The 25704-nt window shown below is 39.0% G+C and overlaps 1 protein-coding gene across 1 annotated transcript; it reads right to left on the bottom strand.

The window, feature by feature from the left end:
• Window positions 1-2378: 2378 nt before the first annotated feature.
• LOC139113950 (arylsulfatase B-like) lies at window positions 2379-24829 on the bottom strand. Its single transcript, XM_070675457.1, has 16 exons — window positions 24632-24829; window positions 23717-23804; window positions 21410-21521; window positions 21044-21095; window positions 20475-20578; window positions 18818-18924; window positions 15873-15940; window positions 12528-12629; window positions 11863-11926; window positions 11345-11442; window positions 10811-10953; window positions 9193-9251; window positions 7154-7271; window positions 6183-6226; window positions 5423-5515; window positions 2379-3968 (listed from the first exon to the last, which is right to left on the bottom strand). The coding sequence occupies exons 1-16, from the start codon at window positions 24827-24829 to the stop codon at window positions 3796-3798; spliced, it is 1623 nt and encodes a 540-aa protein (XP_070531558.1). The 3' UTR covers window positions 2379-3795.
• Between the last annotated feature and the right edge of the window lie 875 nt (window positions 24830-25704).

Raw genomic sequence — 25704 nt, 5'->3', positions numbered from 1 at the left:
GAGGCAGGTAACGGGAAACCGCCATGTATCGAATTACGAAATCTGATTTGTTGAATCATGGGGCGCTGTCATTGGCTGTTCAATTTTACTTGCAAGTAAAGCTAAAATTATCACAGCGAACGTGGCTAGAATTTAATCGAGGATTTAATTAACATTCTTACAAGTTTTGAAATATTGGCAGGTAACAGACTAGACTAAAAAGCACGCGATAAAAAATGATGCACTATGTGCGGGCATGCGCAATTAACAACTTCCGGGAGACCAAAAAACTGTCTTATTTCAAAATGGCGGTTTGCCTGTATCTGCGTCTTACTACGTGCTGCGTCTAGCTAGTCACGTGAGACGCAGTGATCAGCGAATTCTGGGCTCATACTTAGGTGCGACCGAAAGCTGAAGTTAAGTCGTAAATACTTCCGGGGCAAGTCATGACCTGAGCTGCGCCCTCAAACCAGTTCTAAAAAAAAAAACTTACGTAAGTGAGCTTATGTGCCCCAGCCAAAAGGCAAGGCGATATTAGTCATTACTAAAGTGTAAAATTGTTCATGTGATTAATATTTTTGTTAAATATAAATACATTTGATAAAAAGACAATATTTCTGTCTTCATTGTATACTCGAATAAGCACCCAACTGCACTTGAATCTTGAATGATGTTCAGAATTCATGCCAATGTCGTGTGATTGTGGCCAATATCGTTAGAAATAGGGTCTATAGTTGTAGCATTGCACTGTAATTCAAGGTCATTGTCCTGCCAGAGACTGCCAAGGCATGTTCTTAAAACAGACCCAAAAGCGAGACTACAATCAAAGATAGCTTTAAATGTAGTTTCTCTCTTTTTTATGACTCGTTTTTTGTTTTTGTTTGTTTTGTTTTGCAACGTGCGGTATTAAAGAGAGGCGGTTGTCGAAACTGCGCTCAAATTTTACCGTGACTAGGGACCCCTACGATCGATTTTATTTCCCCTTTTCACAATTTTCCCATGAACTAGCTGCCAATCAAAAATGGTTCCAGTGTAGACATATCAGTTTACTCGGTGCAGGAGCTGCTTGCTGAGTTTGGTGGATTTCTCATCAGTCTTCAGACCATAAAACAGACTCTTGTTTAGGTAAATGCCAGGTCATATAGCAAAGTGCTCGCCAAGTTGCTGGATAATTACCTAATTTGGTGTTCTGATAACTCATACGCCAAGTGTAAATGTAGTCCTCTCTTGTTTTTTATGGCTTGTTTGTCTTTTGAGAGTTTTTTGTTTGTTGCTGTCGTTTTGCAACTTGCGGTCTTAAAACAATCTTTTATCTCTTATCAGGGTTCAATTTTAGATTTTTTCGTCATCCATTCATGAATAGACGAAGCACACCCTTCAACACTCAAGATACTCCTTACCGTAGTCTCTTGTCCGAAAACAGCTGGGTGTCCTCGGGGTTGAGATTCCCTTCGAAAGTAGGGCTGGATCAAACTGCACCAAACTCTGCCATTACGAAACGGGACGAAAAACAGCAAATTGACACAAGGACCCGTAGGACCTACAGGCTATATACAAAACCATCTTTATAGTGTAGCGTGGCCCGAAATGATACATCCAAACACCATACTGCTACACAGCCACTGGGAGAATGATGAATAAAAATAATTAATCTTAAATTGGCCATAATATGAGTCATTTTGCCCTGTGCAACCCTAGCAATCTTATAGCAAATTGAGCTTAGATGGGTGGATGCTATGTTGAGCTATGTTACCGTATATGTATGTACAAATGAACGATGTCATTTGTCCTTTTTACTATACATTTTAGTGACAATGCAATCGTTATTTTGTGTCATTTCGTCAATTTTAAGATGTCGGTGAGCAATGAAGAATGCCTGTGCGAATGTCTACATCAAATAAAAACGGGTTTATATACTGAAATCTCTATCTCACAAAGGTCATTCGGTCAGTCGCAATCTCTCCATTATTTGAGATATTGATGGTTGTGTTGATGTTTAACTGAGTTGAATATTTTTGTCAGCCTAAAATGCTTTGCATGAAATCTATGCTATGCTGCATTACCGGGTATGAGATTAAATTACAAGCGACCATTTATATTACAATTGCTGATAAACAGAGTGAGCTGGAGTTGGGTAACGTTCTCCGAGGTCTCTGGGAATATTTGTTTGGCCATGGCTGTGCACGATTTCTGTATTGACTTCATTCAGTTCGTTCAACTTTGCAGTATTTATTTCAAATAGACAAGCTTGCAGACGATCTCGCTCAAGATGCAGCTTTTCCTTTCTTGAGTGGTAGTTTTATATGCCATTGGCGTTGGATATCGATAGGGAGACAGATATTGTAGAAGCATGGTTTGAAGCGGGAGTAGAAAAGACTATAAGGCGACGGGTAAATTATAACCCCTAAATACTGTCTTTTAGATGCGTGTTTAATGAAACAAAAAACTGAACAGGAAGCGAGCAGCAGACACGTACAGATATGATATTGCATGAAAATTCTCTATAGACTTGCAACTTATTTAGGGAGTCGTTAACACCTTTGCCCAATGAGGTGTTTATCATACTACGCAGAGTCTCCCTAGCATTATTAAAACCATTAATTTTGGTGTTGAAAGAAAGTGTTTGAAGAAACTATATGATTGAAGCTGCATTGCTGGATGATTGTCTTGTAGAGATCATAACTGTGAACAGTTTCGATTAAAACAGATGCATACATCTGATGCCACAGGCTCCATGGTAGGGATAGGTTTGTAAAATAGTGAGCAGATTAATCTTTTGGAAGGAACCATTCGATCCACGGAAGGGGGTGATGAAAACCTTAAAATGATACATATCGTTGGATACTGCGATTTCCTTAAAAAGATAACAAGTTAAAAACACTCTATCTTATATTACCCTTGTACAATATTCCAGTGACCAAGTCAAAGAAACATAAGTGTATCTGTAACCATTAGAAGAAAAACGCAAGGATACATCATAATTCATTTGTCCAGGTAAGTCAGCTATTTCAACATCAGTCAGGGATGTTTTCTTTGTTTCTTTTTCATTCCATGCTCTCTTAATGTATTTATACTAAAAGAGAGTTAAAAGTCAATACAAAATTGCCGTTTAGCCAATAAAATATGGAGGTCGGAGTGAGATATGAAATTTGAGTCACAGAAAAACCCAGTTGATGAGCAATATTTTAACTAACCCTTGATAACAGCTACGCAAGTTGTGGACAAAATGATTATGGATCATCGTGTGAAACCTTTCACCCAAACTCATCACATACTATATTCGTTACAACATTCATAAAATCACAAGTTCAAAAAAATTCATGCATCAACAGTTGCTTATGGACCGAGTTCTGACTACAACATTTTATCCGTCATCCTGGTACTTTCAAATCATTGAACTTCTTGGAACACAATTTATTTGTGCTAACGTCTCACGTTTGTCGTTAAAGGGATATTAGCTGTAACTTTTTGACTAATTTTACACTACTCTGTTTCAATGTATCAACTACAGAATTTTACTATAATCCGATCATCATGACCAATGCCCGTGTCCTGCTTGCCAATACAGCCTGTACATGTGAAATGACCATTGTTACTGTTGGTAAATGTATCCTAGTCCGGACCTGAATACGAAATTTAAACAATAACAATGCAGATTATACTCATATAGGGTATATTTATGAGCTAAATATTAGGAATTTCTCTATGGTTCAGGGATTCAAACCAGAAACTGCAGATGATACACAGAACAAACAAAATAAAGAAATGACCAAAGTTACAGCTAATGGATCTTTAAGGGGCAATATTGTTCGTTCGTTAACACCATCCTGGTGAGTACACATTGTTAAAATACTTTGGTGAAGATTCTTTCATCGGCGGGAGATCAATGGCGGGAACAGCCTCCTCTTCTAGTTCTCTCAGTCGGGCCATCATTTCATCCACTTTTTCAGGCAGTTCTGCACTGAGATCAATGCGTTCGGTCGGGTCGTCTGCAGAAGACAAAATTAAGAATGACTTTTCACTGTGTTTATCATTCCTGTTCAAAACTCTGTAGATTCTGTGGTATCATGCTCCACTCAAATGGCATGTTGTCCTTAAGTATATATTGGAACTAGTATTCAGATCTCAGCATCATATACTCTACACTTTAAAGGGAGAGGTCGTCCCGTCTGCGGCTGCGCGACTTTCTCGTTGAGAAACATTGCCTCTTGCAAGAAATTGACTACGAATGCCGTGAAAATCTGAAGCAAGTTTACCATTATCTATTCACTATACCTTATCACTAACAAAGGTAGAGTCGATGCGACGTGTGAAGTTGCCGTCATTTCCTTTTAATACATTGTGTTTCACAACTTAACAATTTTAACCTGCGCTGCATCTGCGCAGATCTGGGAGGCACGAGCTCCTGGGACGGGCAAGGTGAAATGCAAGCTAAACGCTATATGTAAGTTCTTCATGTAAATTTCTCAATGAGTACCCTACTCCTTTAATTCTATCCATTTAGTTCGTCATTTTACATAAAATTCCGCTTTTCCTACCATCTAAACGCTTTTTGTCTGCTTGTTAAGGGTCCTGTTGTTCTTATATCGCTATTCAACGTACTGCAGCAGGCGTGAACTCTCCTCGAATCAGAGAGATGCGCAGTCGTACTTCGCACACTGATAAAATATACTACACAAGATATGACATGTTACAAGAGTAAAAACGTTTTGTAATGTTTTCATTTCTATACCTTGAATACCTTCGAAATGTCAAAGTGAAACAGTAAAAATTACGCATTTGGGGCAACATGAGTGTCTGATTCAACAAAATGCTGTACAGCATACTTGGATTTGTTGTCAGGTGGAGCAGCCAGTGGCACATTTACACTGTAAAAATATCGCCTTCTCTTTCGATTCTGGCCTTGAAACAAATAAATGGCATAATCTTGTACTTGTGTTAAAAGGGATTTCCTTCTAGAAATCCACTTAAGGTAGAACGCACCTCGGGGACAGAAATTCGGGCCTTCAAATTTTATCAATTTTCTTCTGACCTACCACTTGTGGGGGCTCATTTTGAAGCTCTTGGCGAAAGAAAACTTTTCACCGTCATAGTTTTTTGAAAATCGAAAATTTTATTTTTTCCCATAGAGTTAACACAGGGATGGCGGCCATTTTGAATTTAAAATATCGAGAAATCGCAAGTTATTTGTCTCTCTAGTACCAAAGTTTGCACGGTGACCCCTGATTTTTATTCTTGCTTTGGTAAGAGAATGGTTCAAAGTTTCACTGAGGAAAATATGAGCAAAAGTTTAAGTCTTTCACTTTCGAGGTGCATATTACAAATCCACTTAATTACTAATGATAAGATCCAAAGGGATGTTCTCGGCCGTTTATGAATAGGACACTTTCCGAAAAATTAGCAACAGTAAAGAATTGCAAAGATGCATGATTGAAATACCCACCGCGTATGTTGAAGAGCATTGTATAGTGTCCCGCAATACGTGTGTTTGTGTAATCACGGGCACATCCACTCTCAGGAGGAGGTATCCAGTCACCTTGAATCAGAAAAAAACGTACTTTCTGAGAGACATTCCCCATTTCATATGCGTCGTTTCTTGATTAAGGTAGAACGCACCTCGGGGACAGATATTCGGACTCTCAAACTTTTACAATTCTCTTCTGATATATCACATGTGGGGGTTCATTTTAAAGCTCTTGGTGAAAGAAAACTTTTCACCGGCTTAGTTTTTCGAAATTCGAAAATTTTTATTTTTCTCCATAGATCTCCACAGGGATGGCGGCCATTTTGAATTTCTAATATCGGTAAATCTTAATTTAGGTAATTTGTTTCTCTAGTACCAAAATTTGCATGGTGACCCCTGTTTTTATTCTTGATTTTGAAAGAGAATGATTGAAAAATTCCTTGAGGAAAGTTAGAGCAAAGTTTAAGTCTTTCACTTTCGTGGTGCGTACTACCTTAAGTTCAAAGGGATACTCAGAATATGATTATTTTCACTTACACTGACATTCAGAATATTCTGCCGGAAATTGACTTGTTTTTGCAATGTTCTGTTTCAACCCTTGTAAATCAAATACTATAGTGGAAAACAAACATGATCCAATGACATCACGGTCTTCCATGTACACGAGTTGGCATAAATTGTACTGACACAATTATTTTGAAATATTCGTACTTTATTAAATGGTGTATTTTATGCTTACTTGGACTTCCAGCTTTTCCATGTATAAGTTTGTAATCGCCAACCCTGCAAAGTAACGCAGAAAATTCCGTAATCAGCAGCGAATAGCAATACTTGCATTGCAGAATAATTTTCTCACGTCCTTTGTACGCTGGCATTTTGAGGACACTTTTGTGGGATGGGTTTGTTCATGGCATCAATTGAAACACTGCATGCAAGAAACTACTGTTAACTTTTCAGAGTTACTGTATAAAAGATCAAAATTAAAATGAGAAATCGGGTCATCAATAATATTGATATGGAGAGTGACACGTAATGGCAGAGAACTTTCTTTTATACAAAGAAATGGGGAGGGCCTCTACTTTTAGTGCAAGAAAACTCTTGAAGTGTCACTTTATCCAAACCCATGTCCGGTCCCTATGTGTTCCATTTTGTTTGAATTGTTCTATTGTAAGTCTTTTAACAACACGATGATGGACATACAGTGTTTATAGCCTTCTCAGAATGTTTCCAACACTCTCCAGTACAGTTTTAAGTGGCGGGTTATATCAGATTTTCCTATATGAAAATTACCGACTGGAAAACAATTTCAATTACTTACACCATGTAAATACTCATAACAAGAGGAATTAAATAAATGCGAGGACCAGGGATTTAGGAATGCCCCCTTAAGTTTCGTCAAGATTAAATTGGATTGAAATTAATTTCGTTTGGTTGTTCGACAGTTAATCCAAAGACAATTACCCACTGGATTGGCTCCTACAGTAATATATCGGGTTAATATTGGGATAGTATTGCATATTGGACTGACATTATATACAATGATACAACCCTGGTCCTTGCTCGAACTGGTCAGAGAGAAACATCTGGCATTCTGTTGCCATAGCATGGCAGGGCTACACTATTGTACGGAAGTTTGTTTATCGCTAAAAGGTTTATCATTTGTAGGCATCGGTGAGCATCGGTAGGCAAAGCTTACTGCAAACCCCTTACCTGATGGCTCGATGGGGAATTTTGCCCACGTGGTCGAAATTGTAAACAAATTCAGTACGAGGTGAAGGGTCACCTTTAGATATGGTATTCCAAACGTCAAGACCGTCCATATCTGGATCTTGAAAACAAAGGAAAGATAGGATTAGATAAGATTACGATTGTATAATGGTTCTTCACCCATGTCAATTAATAAGAGTCGAAAATCGACAAACGAACAACAGTTACGAAAACACTCGCTCATTTTTTTTGTTTCGCTCATTTAGTTTTTGCTGAGTCATCACAGTCAAAATTCAACTATTAGAGGATAATAATAAAAATATATCACTGCAAGGGTGCACCTACCAATAAGTCAAGCATATATACTGTTAAAGAGTTATTTTGCATTTTTTTTTCATTTTTCTAATGAAACTTTACTTTTCAGCAAACAGCAAATGAGCGAAACTCATAATACATGGGTGGATGTTCAAAGTGACATGTTTGTTGCTCATTTCTGTTAGGATGGAATGTTCTTTGCCCTGTATACAAATCATAAATCATTACATAAAGGGCCTGGACTTTTAAGGTAGAACCCGCCTCGGGGACAGACATTTTGACTCTCAAATTCTTACACTTTTTTTGCTTTTCATTTGTGGGGGCTAATTTTAAAGCTCCTGGCAAAAGGAAAAGGTTCACTATTTTAGTTTTTCAAAAATCCAAAATTTTAATATCCTCTACAGAGTTAACACAGGGATTGCGTGAATTCACATATTCGATGTTAGGTAATTTGTATCTCTAGCACCAAACTTTGCACTGTGACCCCTGATTTTCATTCTTGGTTTTTGGCAAGAGTATCGTTGAATATTCCATTGGGAATATTTTAAGCAAAAGTTGAATTATTTCACTTTCTAGGCGCGTACAACCTTCAAAATGATGTTTGAGGATATTTTGAATTGAAATTTACAGGAATATCAGTTAAACTACTACAAACTGGAAAAAATTGACCAATGCTTATTTGGTAGCTTATTTTGTGTATGACTGATTAAACACGTTGCTTCAAGGGTATGCTGCAATCCCTCGCCCTATGATTTATGATAAAACGAAGCTCATCTTCGGTTGAGCTTTGGTCAAGTATTCTTCTACATGCGGCCAGGCACGTCTCTTTTACATTGTTATTTTTGTTGAAGGAAGTCAAACCCTAATGATTGGAGGTTGCCTCTAATGTACAATCATACAATGTTTTCACGAATTTACGTCTGTAAGTGTGCATACCAGCATGGTAAAAAGCAGTGACGTTGATTGACATGCTGTCAGTCAATGAGAAATCTTGTCCACATTTTAATATGTTGCATTATTATTAATAAATTCACTCATCACCGTAAACTCTTTTCGTAATTGCTATGTCTCACGATAAGTTTTTAATAATAAATGTGATATCCAGGTGCTAAGTGTGAATAATTTACACTTACAGTTAAAAAGGAAAGTAGCTCGAACTTCTGATAAGTTTTTCCAACATAGGCCTTCCAAACATTACTGATGGAAACAATCAAAGTCCCTACGGTCGACGGTGCAATATGCAATTTTAATGTTCTCAATAATTATTCACTTTTATGTATAAAGTTGGAAATTACAAACAGTGCATTTTCCCATGACTTCGGGCGTAGAACAAAAGACTGTCTCGCACTAACAGCACAAAAATGCTGAAAATGCATAGAAAAGTTAGAGCACGGAGGTAGCAAATGTCAATACACTTTTGAAGTCCTCAACAATGAGGATACTGCCCCACTTTTGATGTGTTGCAGCCTGGTGCATACGACGACCAGCAAACGATATTATAAAAATGCGCATCGTACAGAAACGATCCATCTCTGACCAACAGTGGCCAGTTGTCAATATTATCGACATGGTGATTTTCCCAGTAAGTTCCCGTAGACAATCGCCGCCGTAAAGATAGGTTTCATGAGGAGTTATATGTGCAGTAACCAAGAAAGTACACACGTTGTCACGGAGAGTACTACTTATATAACACATACCTAAACTGTCCCATTAACATGATTGCTTACCTGTTTCACCGCCAACCAAGTTGACTAATGTAGGATACCAGTCTACGATGTGAATTAACCTAGAAGATAAATGAAGTCAATGTTTTCATGATATCAAACTTTACAATGTACTGTCCACAGACCATGACCACAAACGTGTTGATAAAACCCACGCTTGTAGAAGAACGTACACTGTTCGATGAGTAATTATAGTTGGCACAGTACGATGCAACACTATCACAATCGTCATGTCATAATTTTAAATAGTTGGAAGTTGTTCACCCTACATACTGCATACTTAACCACCAAACCCGATCATTGCATTCTGTCTACATTGTAAAATCGCTTTGTCTGTAGAATTATAAGGATCACTTTACGACAACGTCTCGCTTGAGAGACTGAATAAGCTCTAAAATATACTCCTTCATATACTGTATTTCTCCCAGTGAAATTGAGTAGAACAAGAAAGTACCAAGTGTGTGCGTTAGGTGTGTGTAGTACGTGAAATTACGATTAAAACGAAAACATAGAGAGAACAGTTACTGTAGTAGTAATAAAGTAGTTCGCGCCTCGAAAATGAAAGACTTAAACCTTTGCTAAAATATTCCTCTGCCCATTCTCCTTCAAAGTCACGAATAAAAATCGGGGGGATTAGGGAGGGGGGGGGTCGCTGTCAGAAACTTGGTGCAAGAGAAACAAAACTTATCTGCATAAATAAACACAAAGGCTAGAATATAAATGAAAAGTGTGAATGACTTTGTTTTTATGTCAATTATCAATTAGGAAGAAATACATAAATATACCTTTTTATATTATAATAAATATAAAATATATGTGTATATTCTACATATGTCTTTGATCAAGCACTTTTACCGTAGCTAACTTTGCATCTCCTTACCCCGTGAGAGGTGGGTAGCGACTAGGCCTGTAAATTGAATATTTGACCCTCCATGACCTTATATGTTGGCATTTTTATGATATGAGGGAATTTCAAATGCGTCTACGTGAAAAAGCACAATTTCCCAAGGAAGTGAGGCACGATTGAAGTGTGTTAGAATGTTACAGTGTTTTCAATCAGCCTTGTAGTCGTGTATCAATAGAAATACCAGGATGTGTGGTTCAAAAAGAGGTCACGGAAATGGCCATATAAGTTTTGGTTCAGTGCCTGTATATACATTATATGTACGAGACAAATACTAGACTTGGGCATACAAATATCAAAACAAAAACACCGTAGACTGTCACGTTAGAAGAAGGCTGTCGCATAGATCGCTGAACGCGATGGCCACATACCGGCCAGCAACTGCTGCCGAGAAAAGCCAAGCGACTGGGGTCAGTCTAAACAACGATTATTGGTACATCCGTAATACTTACATGTGTATGTTTATATCTGAGGGTACTCCTTAGATCGGACCCCCTAGCCAATGCAAAGGCATCGTATCGGGGAGTTTTGAAAAAAATTGAAAATGGTTAAATTCCCTTTTGTTGTGACCTTTAGTGAATTTATATTGGTGGCAATATTAGGCCGTGTACAAGAAAAGACACGGTGTTCATATGAACTGTTAAATAATGGGGATAATGAGTGTGTTAAATCACTGCGTCTGTAAATTACTGTAACATACACTGTTTATAAACCTACTGGTTATTTTCGTAACCTGTTTTCTCCAACATGTTACCATGAACAAGGGTAACAACCCTAGTACCGCCTTCCCACAGTGTATACTTAGAACCACGTAGAGGCCAGTTACTGCCACCGTTGTCCTCCATCGCCGGCCCACCATTCTGAAATACAAAATACATGCTAAGATACAAAACCAGTAGTGTTCACTGCTAGAGGGCTACCGTAACTATGGAGCTAAACATTTGCGCCAATAGTTGAATATCCCGTACACTGTAATTCTCTCTTTTGCTTTCTTGCTCCCTGTCCCTGTCTGTCGGTAAAACCTGTGTATTTCAACAGTGTTCCTGTTCCTTCGAACTCAACGACATCGGCTGGGTGGCAGCCCGGGTTGCAGTGTCTTTGTGTCTGTCTTTGTAATGAGAGTTTCGTCAAGGTTTCTTTGTCTTTCAACCTTTATTACATGCGACTCCCTGCTATTGCCCCTCTTCTGTTTGTCAAACTGCCTGTCTGTCCAACGTTAGTCTCTTGTTTTGAAATGACATTGTCACTTACGTCTGACATAAATATAAGTAAGGTGTCCTCCCAGAATCCATATTCCTTGAAAGCTTCAACCACCGCAGCGACTGCGTCGTCCATGGCTGTAACCATGGCTGAAACGATATTAATAATACAACAGCAAATAAGTTTTAAGTAACGCAAATCACAGTGTCATTGCTCTAAACGGTCTCAAAAAGTTATCGGTACTACATCTGCACGTTAGATAGATGTTTTATAATATTGCCGTTTTGCTTCTATGTGATGTACAGTCACAGAGATTTATAATTAGATGAATGGCCACATATGTGGACGAAAAAACAACCACAGGGATATACAGACAGACAGACAGACAGACAGACAGACAGACAGACAGACAGACCGACAGATAAGCAGACAAACAAACAAACAAAAAGGCAGGATGAATGAAGAGGATGGATGAAGAGGCAAAAGAGAGTCATGACCTACATCAATAGACCAAGAGACAGGTAGAAGCAGAAGAAGGCGTCATTATGAGTGTATCTTCCTAAACCTACCTAGCTTAATTCTTCGTTCTGTGTCGTTGATGTGCGAATACATGTCAAGATACTTTTGCGGTGCCTAGTTAAAGGAATAAAAATGTAAACAAAGAATGCTCTTCCATTTTGCGGGTATTGATGATTAAAATCGTTAAAGCCTTGAAATTTGCAGTCTTGACCTAAGTCAAATCATCCCCTCGTCTGAACCCGAACTCGATGAAAAAACAATGGATTTAAATTTTGGCGGGTATTTTGCTGCTGCTGATTTTCTACAGACCTGGCTGTACGCATACATTTCGCCATTATATTCTTACGCATTCCGGGCAAAATACTTAACAAATACCGGTAAGACCATAGAGATAGCACTGTGTATGCTACCTCCATGTCTATGTGTTACCTCTTTTGTCGAACTGATTTCAAGAACACGAAGAAAATATTTCTTCCGACTGATAATTAGGAAGTCTCGATGCTTTTATGTACTCTTACGTCGTTTTCTCCCTTTATCCTACACTTACTTGCTTTATAGCACTTACATGATTGTCTTGTCATCAGTGCAGGGTTGTATCATATGTGAAATAATCGTCTATTTTACAGGACTCGTCACTTTCGATTTTGGCGGGAAACTTTCACCAGTCCAAGTAACTTTCTGGGAATGACACCTTGTGCTGAATTTGACACCCTACCTGAATTGGTCCGTGTACACTTTGCAATGCAAAATACATAAACATGGGAGTCTTCTTGTCATGATTCTTCACATACTCGATGACCTTGTTGCTAAATAAATACTGTGATTAAAAATACACAGAATTAAAGTTGTGCATAAGGGATAATATCACACCAATGAGACAAAATGTTATGAATGACCTGATTGTAAGCTCTTGCGACGACTCCCGCTCGCTGCAATGGGGACGATGTGAGATAAAAGAACGTTAAACAAGTTTCCTTACATGGTTTACATCTATGAATGAGAGAGAGAGAGAGAGAGAGAGAGAGAGAGAGAGCAGGGACTACAACTTATACATTTGAATGTCAGTTCGGCTTTCATTTTGATTGACTTTATTCCGTCAAATAATCGCAATCATACCCATCGATAATCCGATAACACTAGGTCAAAATTCGTAATACAATAGTGATAAACATAGACACAAAACAGCACAGAACAGACAGTAAATCACCGTTACAGAAAACAAAGTCAAATTCATGAAAGAAAGATATATGGACCTCTGGCCAAAAGACCAAGAAGTGATGTCAGGTGTTTGAAAATAGTTAGCGAATCCTGCCCCGCATGCGGCACCCGCCATATATCAAGCTGTAAGTCAAATAGATGGTCGGTCTATCAAAAGGTCGATCAATTAATCAATTAATAAACCAATAAAGAATAACACGATTGGAACTAATTTAGGATAATTGGATTTTCATATTTTGCAAATTTCTCAAAAGTGTTAGGTGCCATATAGCTGAATGTTGCAATATCGCAAATTACTCATAAAACAAGTGTGTAATATAAAAAGAAAAGCAGATGAGATAACATTTGTAGATTAAATCGACATTACTTCACAATCCAATAATCCCAAATTAGTTCCAATCGTGTTGAATGCTAAAAAAGAGCGAAATGACAAAACGACAGAGCTCGAAGATAAAGATAGCCATGATATTTTGCTGTAATTTAATGCAAACATTTCGAGGCTTTTTATGGAACTCTTCATAAACCGCCGATATGACAGTGCAAGTGTTTTATTACCCTTTATTTATAGACCAACCTTTTGTATTCCCAATCAACTAAATGCATGAACTCGTCTAGCTAAAATAGAATGTACCACGGCTAGCTAAGAAATAAAAGAATTAGAAGCTGACGAAAATGGGAGTCTAATAGTGAGGTGACTTTTTCGTCCATTGATAATTATTCAAGAAAGTGTTTATAGATCGCAAACTTCAACACCTGTTATCGAAATAACAGCATCTAGTATCAAAAGCATGAAAATCATATAAAAGAAATATGTGACGTCATGTTCATTATTCTTCCCCGCCAGCTGACAGGGAAGTTTAAAAATTAATTGATCAACCAAACACGGCTGTGCCATAGACCAAATTACAACATTACGAAAACAGAAAGAACAAATCATCGTCGATGGTGTAGTCTCTGCTGCGTCAGCTGTTTTCAGGAACTGATGATCCCTGTTTGGATTTGTAGCACTTGTCTTCTTTAATTGGTGCAATTACAAAATTAAACTGATTTACATATCTACATTACAGTACACTGCCCTCATGCCAATACTGAAATGTTCTATACAGGCATGAAACAGACAAAAACTCAATGACACAATGACCGCAAAACAGTCATGTTGGATCATATTGTGACACAAGTTGACGCACATAGATACATTTTAGTATATTGACCTTGTGTAAAGTTTTAATGGCACGTGCTCATGCATGTTTAAGCACGGTCCCTCTAGAGGTGATAGAGGGACCGTGGTTTAAGTAATGGTTCCAAAGATGGGTTAAACAACAAAATTGTTAATCAGCGGCCATATTGGATTCTATCGTGACACAATTTGACGTGAAGATGAAGATCTTAGTGCATTTGACATGTACCAAATCGAATGGAGTTGGTTCAGACTCTTAGGAGCATAGGCGCTAGACGTAAAATAAAAAATGTCCGCAAACGCGGCATATTGCATTACTTTGAGACACAAATTGTGTGCCACTGTATATCGTCCGAATACCAACTTCAAATGAAATATGTTTAGGCATGGGTGCGTAATGGCTGAACATGAAGACATAGTAACAAATTCGTCAACTGATGACAGTTAGGCTGCGTTAACAAAAAACGGTGAGGGGATTCGAAATTTTTTGGGGTAGTGGAAGGGGAGAGACTTGAAATTATGCTCTTCCTATGGGAGATGAGGCTGAAAATTTATAAGTTCCCTTTTACCTTAACATTATGCAATTCTAAGGTTTGTCAGGTAATGAATAAAATAATTTAATGTCATCAAGTTGTTCTAATGCTAGTGATAATTAAGCAAAATCTAGAACCATGTTGTAACATTACCTGACTTTTATCTCGAAAAACTCCAAACATGTATGATTTTTCTTTTAAAAAAACAAACAAGTGGGCCTAGTAACGGGGTAGAAGCTGCAACTGTTGATATTTTTTCAATATTTCTATGCAATATATCAAATACAGTTTCTTACTGTCTGAGTTAAGACTGAAAGTCATTAGTCAATGATCCAACGTCAATGCACAGTACACATACACAGGCTGTGCTGGCAAGCTGAATACTAGACAGCTCAACATGCTATAGGGAGTAGAACAAGAACACAGTCTTGTTACATGAACAAAAATATTGTCAAAATAATCAAAGTTAATACAGCTACTGACTTGCTATTGCAGTGTCACTGTCACTGCATATCGGCAGTGATAGAGATAGCTCTGACTCTGATGTAGTTGAAATAGAGTTTGGGTCAAATGACGGTCTTTGACGTTTCTTTGCGTGTATCCCTGATATGTAAGCGGCTGTATGATAATATGGGGAGAGAGAATTGAAAAAGCTGGATCATATAGACGGGGGTGGCTTGAAAATTTTTGAGGGTACTGAGGGGGGTCTGAAAAAAAATTCAATCGCGATTCCTCCAGACTCCCTTGGCAACTTTTATTTGTGATTGAAGGGCGCACGAAACCAAGTCCTTGGAGTCCGTGAAAGTGAAAAGTAAACGAAAAGGGACTGAAGGAATCAATTAAAAATCGAAACCGCTTTAAGGGTCAAACTTTGAGAGCAATATTAATGCTAAAAGTAAATTCTGTATGTGTTATATACTGAAAGTATTCTGATAGCAACAACAAGAAGTACGGCAACCGGTCAGACATTACCAAATATTTTGCAGAAATGTTTCCAGAAAATGTTTAAGCCATTTCAAGCAGTGTTTTAAATAAAAATAAAAAAGCGACTACGAGTTCTGAGGAATAAACCTTTATTTGGACCACTTTAACCACTAAATGAACTATAAAACAAATATCTGAGATTACATACCGTTGAATACACACCATCTTGACTCCAATCAGGCGTGAAGTCTTCTCTTAAGTCTAAATATCCGTCGCCTTAAAATTTAAACAATAACGAATGATTAATTCATTAAGGTTTGTGCTTATCAACGATGAAATACTGGTATATAAACCCTAAATATGATGACAATGACAGAAAGGTCTGTGGTGATGCTTTTCACTGCCATGACGATGACAGCAAGGTCTGTGGTGATGCTTGTCACTGTCATGACGATGACAGCAAGGTCTGTGGTGATGCTTATCACTGCCATGACGATGACAGCAAGGTCTGTGGTGATGCTTATCACTGCCATGACGATGACAGCAAGGTCTGTGGTGATGCTTGTCACTGTCATGACGATGACAGCAAGGTCTGTGGTGATGCTTATCACTGCCATGACGATGACAGCAAGGTCTGTGGTGATGCTTATCACTGCCATGACGATGACAGCAAGGTCTGTGGTGATGCTTGTCACTGTCATGACGATGACAGCAAGGTCTGTGGTGATGCTTATCACTGTCATGACGATGACAGCAAGGTCTGTGGTGATGCTTATCACTGTCATGACGATGACAGCAAGGTTTGTGGTAGTGCTTATTACTGCCATGACGATGACAGCAAGGTTTGTGGTAGTGCTTATCACTGCCATGACGATGACAGCAAGGTCTGTGGTGATGCTTATCACTGCCATGACGATGACAGCAAGGTCTGTGGTGATGTTTATCACTGCCATGACGATGACAGCAAGGTCTGTGGTGATGCTTGTCACTGTCATGACGATGACAGCAAGGTCTGTGGTGATGCTTATCACTGCCATGACGATGACAGCAAGGTCTGTGGTGATGCTTGTCACTGCCATGACGATGACAGCAAGGTTTGTGGTAGTGCTTATTACTGCCATGACGATGACACAAGGTTTGTGGTAGTGCTTATCACTGCCATGACGATGACAGAAAGGTTTTGGTAGTGCTTATCACTGCCATGACGATGACAGCAAGGTCTATGGTGATGATTGTCAATGTCATGACGTTGACAGCAAGGTCTGTGGTGATACTTATCACTGCCATGACGATGACAGCAAGGTCTGTGGTGATGCTTATCACTGCCATGACGATGACAGCAAGGTCTGTGGTGATGCTTATTACTGTCATGACGATGACAGCAAGGTCTGTGGTGATGCTTATCACTGCCATGACGATGACAGCAAGGTCTGTGGTGATGCTTGTCACTGCCATGACGATGACAGCAAGGTCTGTGGTGATGCTTGTCACTGCCATGACGATGACAGCAAGGTCTGTGGTGATGCTTGTCACTGCCATGACGATGACAGCAAGGTCTGTGGTGATGCTTGTCACTGCCATGACGATGACAGCAAGGTCTGTGGTGATGCTTATCACTGCCATGACGATGACAGCAAGGTCTGTGGTGATGCTTGTCACTGCCATGACGATGACAGCAAGGTCTGTGGTGATGCTTGTCACTGCCATGACAATGGCAGCAAGGTCTGTGATGATGCTTGTCACTGCCATGACAATGGCAGCAAGGTCTGTGGTGATGCTTGTCACTGCCATGACAATGACAGCATGGTCTGTGGTGAGGATTGTTACTGCCATGACGATGACAGAATGGTCTGTGGTGATGCTTGTCACTGCCATGACGATGACAGCAAGGTCTGTGGCGGTACTTATCACTGCCATGACGTTGAAAGCAGGGTCTGCGGTGATGCTTGTCACTGCCACGACGATGACAGTAAGGTATGTGGTGATGCTTGTCACTGCCATGACGATGACAGCAAGGTCTGTGGTGATGCTTGTCACTGTCATGACGATGACAGCAAGGTCTGTGGTGATGCTTGTCACTGCCATTACGATGACAGCAAGGTCTGTGGTGATGCTTGTCACTGCCCTGACGCTGACAGCAGGTCTCTGGTGATGCTTATCACTGCCATGACGATGACAGAAAGGTTTGTGGTAGTACTTATCACTGCCATGACGATGACAGCAAGGTCTCTGGTGATGCTTGTCACTGTAATGACGATGACAGCAAGGTCTGTGGTGATGCTTATCACTGCCATGACGATGACAGCAAGGTCTGTGGTGATGCTTATCACTGCCATGACGATGACAGCAAGGTCTGTGGTGATGCTTATCACTGCCATGACGATGACAGCAAGGTCTGTGGTGATGCTTATCACTGCCATGACGATGACAGCAAGGTCTGTGGTGATGCTTGTCACTGCCATGACGATGACAGCAAGGTCTGTGGTGATGCTTATCACTGCCATGACGATGACAGAATGGGCTGTGGGAATGCTTGTCACTGCCATGACGATGACAGCAAGGTCTGTGGCGGTACTTATCACTGCCATGACGTTGACAGCAAGGTCTGTGGTGATGCTTGTCACTGCCATGACGATGACAGCAAGGTCTGTGGTGATGCTTGTCACTGCCATGACGATGACAGCAAGGTCTGTGGTGATGCTTGTCACTGTCATGACGATGACAGCAAGGTCTATGGTGATGCTTGTCACTGCCATGACGATGACAGCAAGGTCTGTGGTGATGCTTGTCACTGCCATGACGATGACAGAAAGGTCTGTGGTGATGCTTGTCACTGCCATGACGATGACAGAAAGGTTTGTGCACAGGGTGCTGCAGACATAATTCGTCGAGAAGTTGTGAATATGATCAATGAATGTAATAACTTTTTCATTAGATACGCCTTACGGATAATGCCTGCAGTACCCTGCAGCCTACATGTGGTAATGCTCACTTCCATGACGATGACAATGCTGAGTGTGAAATGTTTCATAATTATTTGTCCTTGGTGGCGATGACTAAATATAATTGTGACTGTACTTTGCATTAACAGTTGTGGTTTTCATAATATCACTGTATCGATTAGTGTTTGACAGTCTCCGAAACAAAGCTTACCAAGTGTGTGCCTGAAATGGTCTTCGCCTGCGGTGTAGAAACCATAGAAATGATCAAAACCTCGTCTGTTCGGCGTGTACTCTTCCTTGCAGTGACCAAGATGCCATCTAGAGAACGATAAGTGGTTCAAGGGTGGACCATCAGACTGGGGGAGGGCGAAGGGTAGACTATCAGACTGGAGGAGGACGGGATCGTTAAACGGGAAAACAAAATAAAACTCTGTGTTCCCAGGAAGGCTACAAAATATGGTGAAAACATGCCAAAATATGAACAAAGGTCTAATTATAATATCTCGTTTACGAAATCGTTTCACAAAAATACATTATTCTATTTTGTTCGAAATATTAAAAAACCTGCAGACGGATCATCATCTGACATGACTGAGATAAAGGCCTGCTCGACATTTGAATGGTAACGTGTAGATTTGAATAATTTGCTTAAAATAACAGAAATGCAAATGACCTTCGACAACAAAGTCGTTGGTGGTAATTAAATGTCATAAGTATCAATGTGTGAGTAGTTAGTATGGGTCTAGTTGATAGGACATCTTATGAAGCAGATTTGCGTTGTGTGTAAATTGAGAGCAATATTATGTCCAACAGAGTGCTGCTGAGTATTAGAAAGTGCATATTTTCCAAGTATTTTTCATCACACGTGTACTACAAACGTGATAGAAATGGTCGCCATAATGATAACTACAAACTATCAAAAAGGTCTGTGATAACGTTTCTTGAAATACAAAATACAGGAGCAAGGCTTGAGTTGTATGGACAGTCTAGTATCAAACATGTCATAGTGATCGCCAGTGAACTTTACAAATTATTGCCCTCCAAGACACATGTCAAAGTGATCGCCAGTGAACTTTACAAATTATTGCCCTCCAAGACACATGTCATAGTGATCGCCAGTGAACTTTACAAATTATTGCCCTCCAAGACACATGTCATATTGATCGCCAGTGAACTTTACAAATTATTGCCCTCCAAGACACATGTCATAGTGATCGCCAGTGAACTTTACAAATTATTGCCCTCCAAGACACATGTCATAGTGATCGCCAGTGAACTTTACAAATTATTGCCCTCCAAGACACATGTCATATTGATCGCCAATGAACTTTACAAATTATTGCCTCCAAGACACATGTCATAGTGATCGCCAGTGAACTTGACAAATTATTGCCCTCCAAGACATATCTGAATGTACCGAAGAACAAAGTGACATTCATATTTACATTCTGGTAGTTGGTTCCTATAGAACTTCTGTAAATAATCAGTTGAGCCATTACTATTCATTTCATGACAAATGTCAATACGGCAGCTGGAAAGCGATTAATCGATTGTTGAATGAAACAAACGAAAATAATATGTTGAACTCATTACGCACCGTTCCAAGTTTGACCTTTACCAGTTGAGACACATAGGCCTATTTGTGATTGCCCTGGACATTTAACATTTCGTTACAAAACAGCAGCCAGGCCAAAGTAAAGGATCGAACAATAAAAAATTGCATTGCATCAAATGAAGCAGTTTGAATAACAATATTTACAATAAACACAACATCATAGATGACGTTGCCTCCTACTGGGTCAACTATTTGATTGAAATCTCTGAAGGTTTATTTTAGCGATGATTCTGAAAGAGACTGAACAACTTACTTTCCGACGATGTACGTTGCGTAGCCTTGTTCTTTCAGTTTCTCTGACAGCAAGGTTAAGTGCAAAGGCAAACCTGTTGGCGTGTTCTTCAACGAAATTTGATGCTTAGGACGAAATGATGGGAATAACTTGTTACGTATCGTTGAAACCAAGTTCTCAAGAATAATGATCCTGACAACAATGTAGACAATTTCTTTAAAGTTTTTTGCTAAATATGCAATGTAACGCATTCTTGTACTAAGGCAACCTTTCAACGAGGTAATGCATACATACATACATACATACATACATACATACATACATACATACATACATACATACATACGTACGTACGTACGTACGTACGTACGTACGTACACACACACAATCACACACACACACACACACACACATACATACATACATACATACATACATACACATACATACATACATACATACATACATACATACATACATACATACATACACACACACACACACACACACACACACACATACATACATACATACATACATACATACATACATACATACATACATATAAAATACATATATGAACACTATACCTGAAAGCCGATACGATGGGCATAGTAACCTGTCATTAGCGACGCCCTAGAACTGAACAGACAGTGAGAAGTTAGGCTTAGTGACGAATTCGGCAGGAATGAGTGACAGAATGAGAGGAAGGAAACTTGCTGATGATGATCCTCTCACAAACAAAAAAAAACAAAGAAAATCCTCAAGCCCGACAAAAAAATACAATGGTCATCATCACTACTGTAGTATGATCACGACCACAACAAAGTCCAAGAGAGAAAAATGTGACAGATTTCGAAGGGGCGTTGAATTTTAATTCAGTTCTGAAGTGAACGCCAAAATGCGTATATTTCAATTTCATCCCAGGAAGTAATTGCGACGAATACAATACGTACGGAACACACAATGGAAGCGAGTAGGATTGTGTGAAGGTGACCCCTCTACTGGCAAGGTCATCAATTGTTGGTGATTTGACAACTCCATTGTTGTAACCAATATCATTCCATCCTGAAAGCATATTCCAAAAATATGACATTATGACAAAAACGAAATAATCTCACGATCTACAATATTAAAAAATCCAGATTTACGGCCTTAGGGGTCGGAGGAAAGTGAGGGGGTCACTCAAAAGTTGAAAACTTTAAGGTGGTTTGCTCAAAATGTGTAGAGGAAGAAGGGAGTTAATCAATTTTTGGTGATAAATAAATTGAAACACGTCTCAAAGTGCACCATTGCACACATTAATTCCTCAAAATTTTCGATGCGAGAGGGGGCAAACCCCCTCTCATACTATCCTCCTTGGGGTGTTCCTACAGTTTACTAGTAAAATAAATTGAAACACTTTTCAGATTGCACCAGACTGCACCATTGCACACATCAATTACTCACATTTTTTACAGGATCTAGTACAAAACTGAATAGTTGTGAATTCATCATATATATTGTAATTGAGTTCAGGCTATTCATTGGAAGCTGGTAGCCAGAAAAATGACACAAGAAGGTCAGAGATTTTTCATTCCTGCAAATTCTTTGATCTTCAATCTCTGGCAAACTCAGAACTTTTTTTTACAAAATTTGTTTGGTTGTTGAATATATCTGTATTTTGTTGTCACTTTGAATTTCATTTTGTTGGTTTCACTTTGTTCAACCTTCATGAGATAACCGATGATAATTTAGCAAGGTACATCAGGATTTGAAAGGTCTTTATTATTACTGTTTTTTTGTAAATTTTACAAATACATGTATTGGTATTTAACTCATCTAGGGGGGGGGGCAGGCAGTCAAATTTCTGAGTTAGAGAGGGGGTTACTCAAATTCATCATGGTTGGCAAGGGGGTGGGTTACTCGAAATTTCGGAGTTTCCGATGAAATTCCTCCGACCCCCAGGCCGTAAATAATGACGGCTCCCTTAGTCAGGTGCAGCTGACCATACCTCACTCCCCACAACAGTTCAACCTCCGTACTACCCTCTCCCCACCACTAACAGTCCCCCATTGTCCAACAGATGTTCATACTCCCACATGTACATTTCATTTATGCAACAATTTATCCATCATCCAGTGTTCGTTCGTTAAGTGAATAAATACATAATATACGCCCGTGTTCAGTGTAAAGCTGAGTGGCTGTTATAATACTTATCATTTCAACCTCTTGCTCCACCCTAAGTTAGGCGACTGATCTTCCCTGAAGTTCTATCAACCACGGCATTTAACTCCTTGTACATATTTTCCGGCATCCACTGCAAGAAAGGCTCTCCCGCTCGCTGTAAAAACTGAAATTTTCTCCCCGTCCACTGTTAAAATTGACTGTTTCCCCACATTCGCTTGTTAGGTTTTAAATTTGCCCGCCTGCTGAAAAACTACACGCGAATTCCCTTTTGTACGAACAGCTTTGTTGACTGCACCTCTTAAGTTATATGGCATGCAAATGCAATATGTTAAGATGACAGGGTTGAAAATGTCATGATTGGTTACGACATTTTCCCTCAGTTATATATATCATCTGTTCTATCCTTTGTTGAAAAGCAGCAACGTTTTACTCCAAGAGTGAGAGACCATCGACCAGTCGAAATGTTAAAATAAAACAAGAACTCTTTAATAGTAGTTAAAATTCACGATAGGAAGGTTGAAACAACCCTATGCTGTAGCTTTATTGCTAATCTAATCTACAAACATATGAGAAATTGTACGGAGGGCATTCATTGAATTATTCAGCCTGCTTGGTGGCTGTTTCATGATTAATTTGTGAACCATCAAAGATGGGAATTTATAAGCCTAGTTTGTAGGTGTCCTAGCGGAGAAGTAAGTGATTGTATTTGCGAATTTACATGAAACCAATCGTCCTGTTCGTATCTTCCACCAACAAGAGCAGTTACCTGAACAGCCTGAATGCATAAGGTCTTCATTGTGAGTTTCTACATTTGAAACGTGCTGCAAGTCTTTTTTTTAATTAGTACTTTTACAAGAATGTCAATTTGAAAACCCGCATGGAATTAAGGTGTGAGATATTTTACTACACTCAGGGAATATAAACAGAAATATAGTCATTTTCTCATTACCAATCATTTTGCTGACAATTGCATTCATAACGAGACTTTGCTGAATAGAGTGTGAAAATAGACGATCTTTTGGTTTTGAAACAGATAAAGTGTACGTTAATCATGCATGTCTTGGTTTGTTGTGAAAAAATACAACTAAACTTACCAAGGTCGTCTGCCAGGATAAATAGTATATGAGGACGTTTAGGATTGTCGCAACTATGGTATTGGAGACACAGAAGAGCTGCATAGGCCTTCAAGAGATGGCGGTACATTATGAAATTAACTAACCTACAGATGTACACTGTCCCAACTCTACTTATCGACTGATGTCCTCTGCCGTGTCACAGTTGGTAACGGCTTTGGAACATGTGACACCAGCAGGTCTATTAGTCTTTCCGGATGACATATAACTAACACGATTTGAACTAATTTGGCCATGGGGTAATTGGATCTTTATATTATTAAAATTTCTCAAAAACGTTAGGTGCCATATAGCTTAATGTTACAATATTACAAATTACTTATAAAAACAAGTTTATAAATTACAAAGAAAAGCAGATGATCTCACATTTGTAGATTAAACAGACATTACTTCACTATTATCCCAAATTAGTTCTAATCGTGTTAACAACTATTGTCGAGAGAAATAAACACACCGTTTAAACCCGAACATTTCGAAAATCTAAGAAACCCTTTCAAGTAATTTATTCATCGATTTCGAAAGTTCCCTCTGTTTGTTCCCTCTAGTTCACGAAACCAGCCCAGTGTATCATCATCGAAATTAATGTCTATTTTTAATCTTAGCCGAACAACTGCCTCAAGGCATTTTGAATAAAGATTTATCATGTAGACCTTTCGAAAATAATAGCCGGATAATCGTTTTAAAAGCTTTTACTGAATAACGTTATCGTTGCACTATTACAGACTAAAATAGAATACTTTGAACAAAAAACGCGTATATACCGGTATATTAGCGATGCACGCTGAAAGTCTAGCAGCTCTGTACTGTAATCTGTTATGAACCGTGTCATATTCATACAGTCCTATATAGTGCCACGCATGCGTCTTATCTTCCAACATCGGTCCAGATGAGTAAGTCCCATTGCAACAAGACGACTATAGGTGACGACTGTTTGATCACAGCCGGGACGTCAAACACCGGATTATTCTTTTCTTTCAGTTTTTCAAGCTTGGCTAACATTTCTTCCACTTCGTCGTAAACATCTTCACTAATGTCGATGCGTTCAACGAGGCCGTCTTCGAATGTACAGTACATTGAAAAGTGCGGTTAAATTAATAAAATGAATAAGACGAATTAGCTTTGGTTAAGAAATCATGAGCCATACACTTTGATCGCCAAAGTTTTGGTAGTATAAAGTATTTCTTTAAAAGATGCAAGAATATGAAATTCCATCTTTGACGATTTTTCGTGAGATTCAAATAATGATAAAGACTATGACAAACCACATCGTACTCGCCAAACGATTATTTTCATTACTTCATTACATCATGTCAAACGAACATGTATGTATCGATCGAATTTGTCGATTTTCCTGGTAATCTGTGAACGAGATTACTTTTGCTGGGTACAGAATCACAGCAGGAAGTCCTACGTTTTAAATAGTAAAGCCTGGTATATTCTCTATAGATAAGACCACTCTCTGCTTTCCTGAGCCGATAGTATTCTGAAGGAGCTATCCAGTCACCTTACAACAAAAATATACGTGTCTTCGTATTACAGTTTAGGTTTTAGACCATAGCGTGATGGCTTCTCCTTCGCCTTGGGGATTACTCTTTATTGATACCTCAGAGGTACTCGGAATCTTCAAAACATTGACTGCACAAGACATTCATAGTTCCTTGGTAATTCATAGCATACGTTTTGTAGAAGATGAGCTTGTAATAGGCGTTGCAAAAGCGTCTTCCAAATGTTGGAGTGTGTTGGTATAGCGTGACGGCTTGGATCTCCATTCGTTTGTCATTGTCATATTATCGAAGCTTGGCTGAAAGGTGTGGTTCAAAAATACAATCAACGTGGATTTAAGTTATTTTCCTCAGCTCATATGTGCAGTGGTTTCTGCATAAATGCAAAGACATTACGTCATCTCCTGGAATTGAAGTGTTACTGACGATAAATTCCATCATCCAATA

The sequence above is a fragment of the Ptychodera flava genome, chromosome 1 (genome assembly GCF_041260155.1).
Source record: "Ptychodera flava strain L36383 chromosome 1, AS_Pfla_20210202, whole genome shotgun sequence".
NCBI classification, from domain to species: Eukaryota; Metazoa; Hemichordata; class Enteropneusta; family Ptychoderidae; genus Ptychodera; species Ptychodera flava.
The sequence above is the reverse complement of the archived record's forward strand: the minus strand, read 5'-3'. Positions and strand labels throughout refer to the sequence as shown.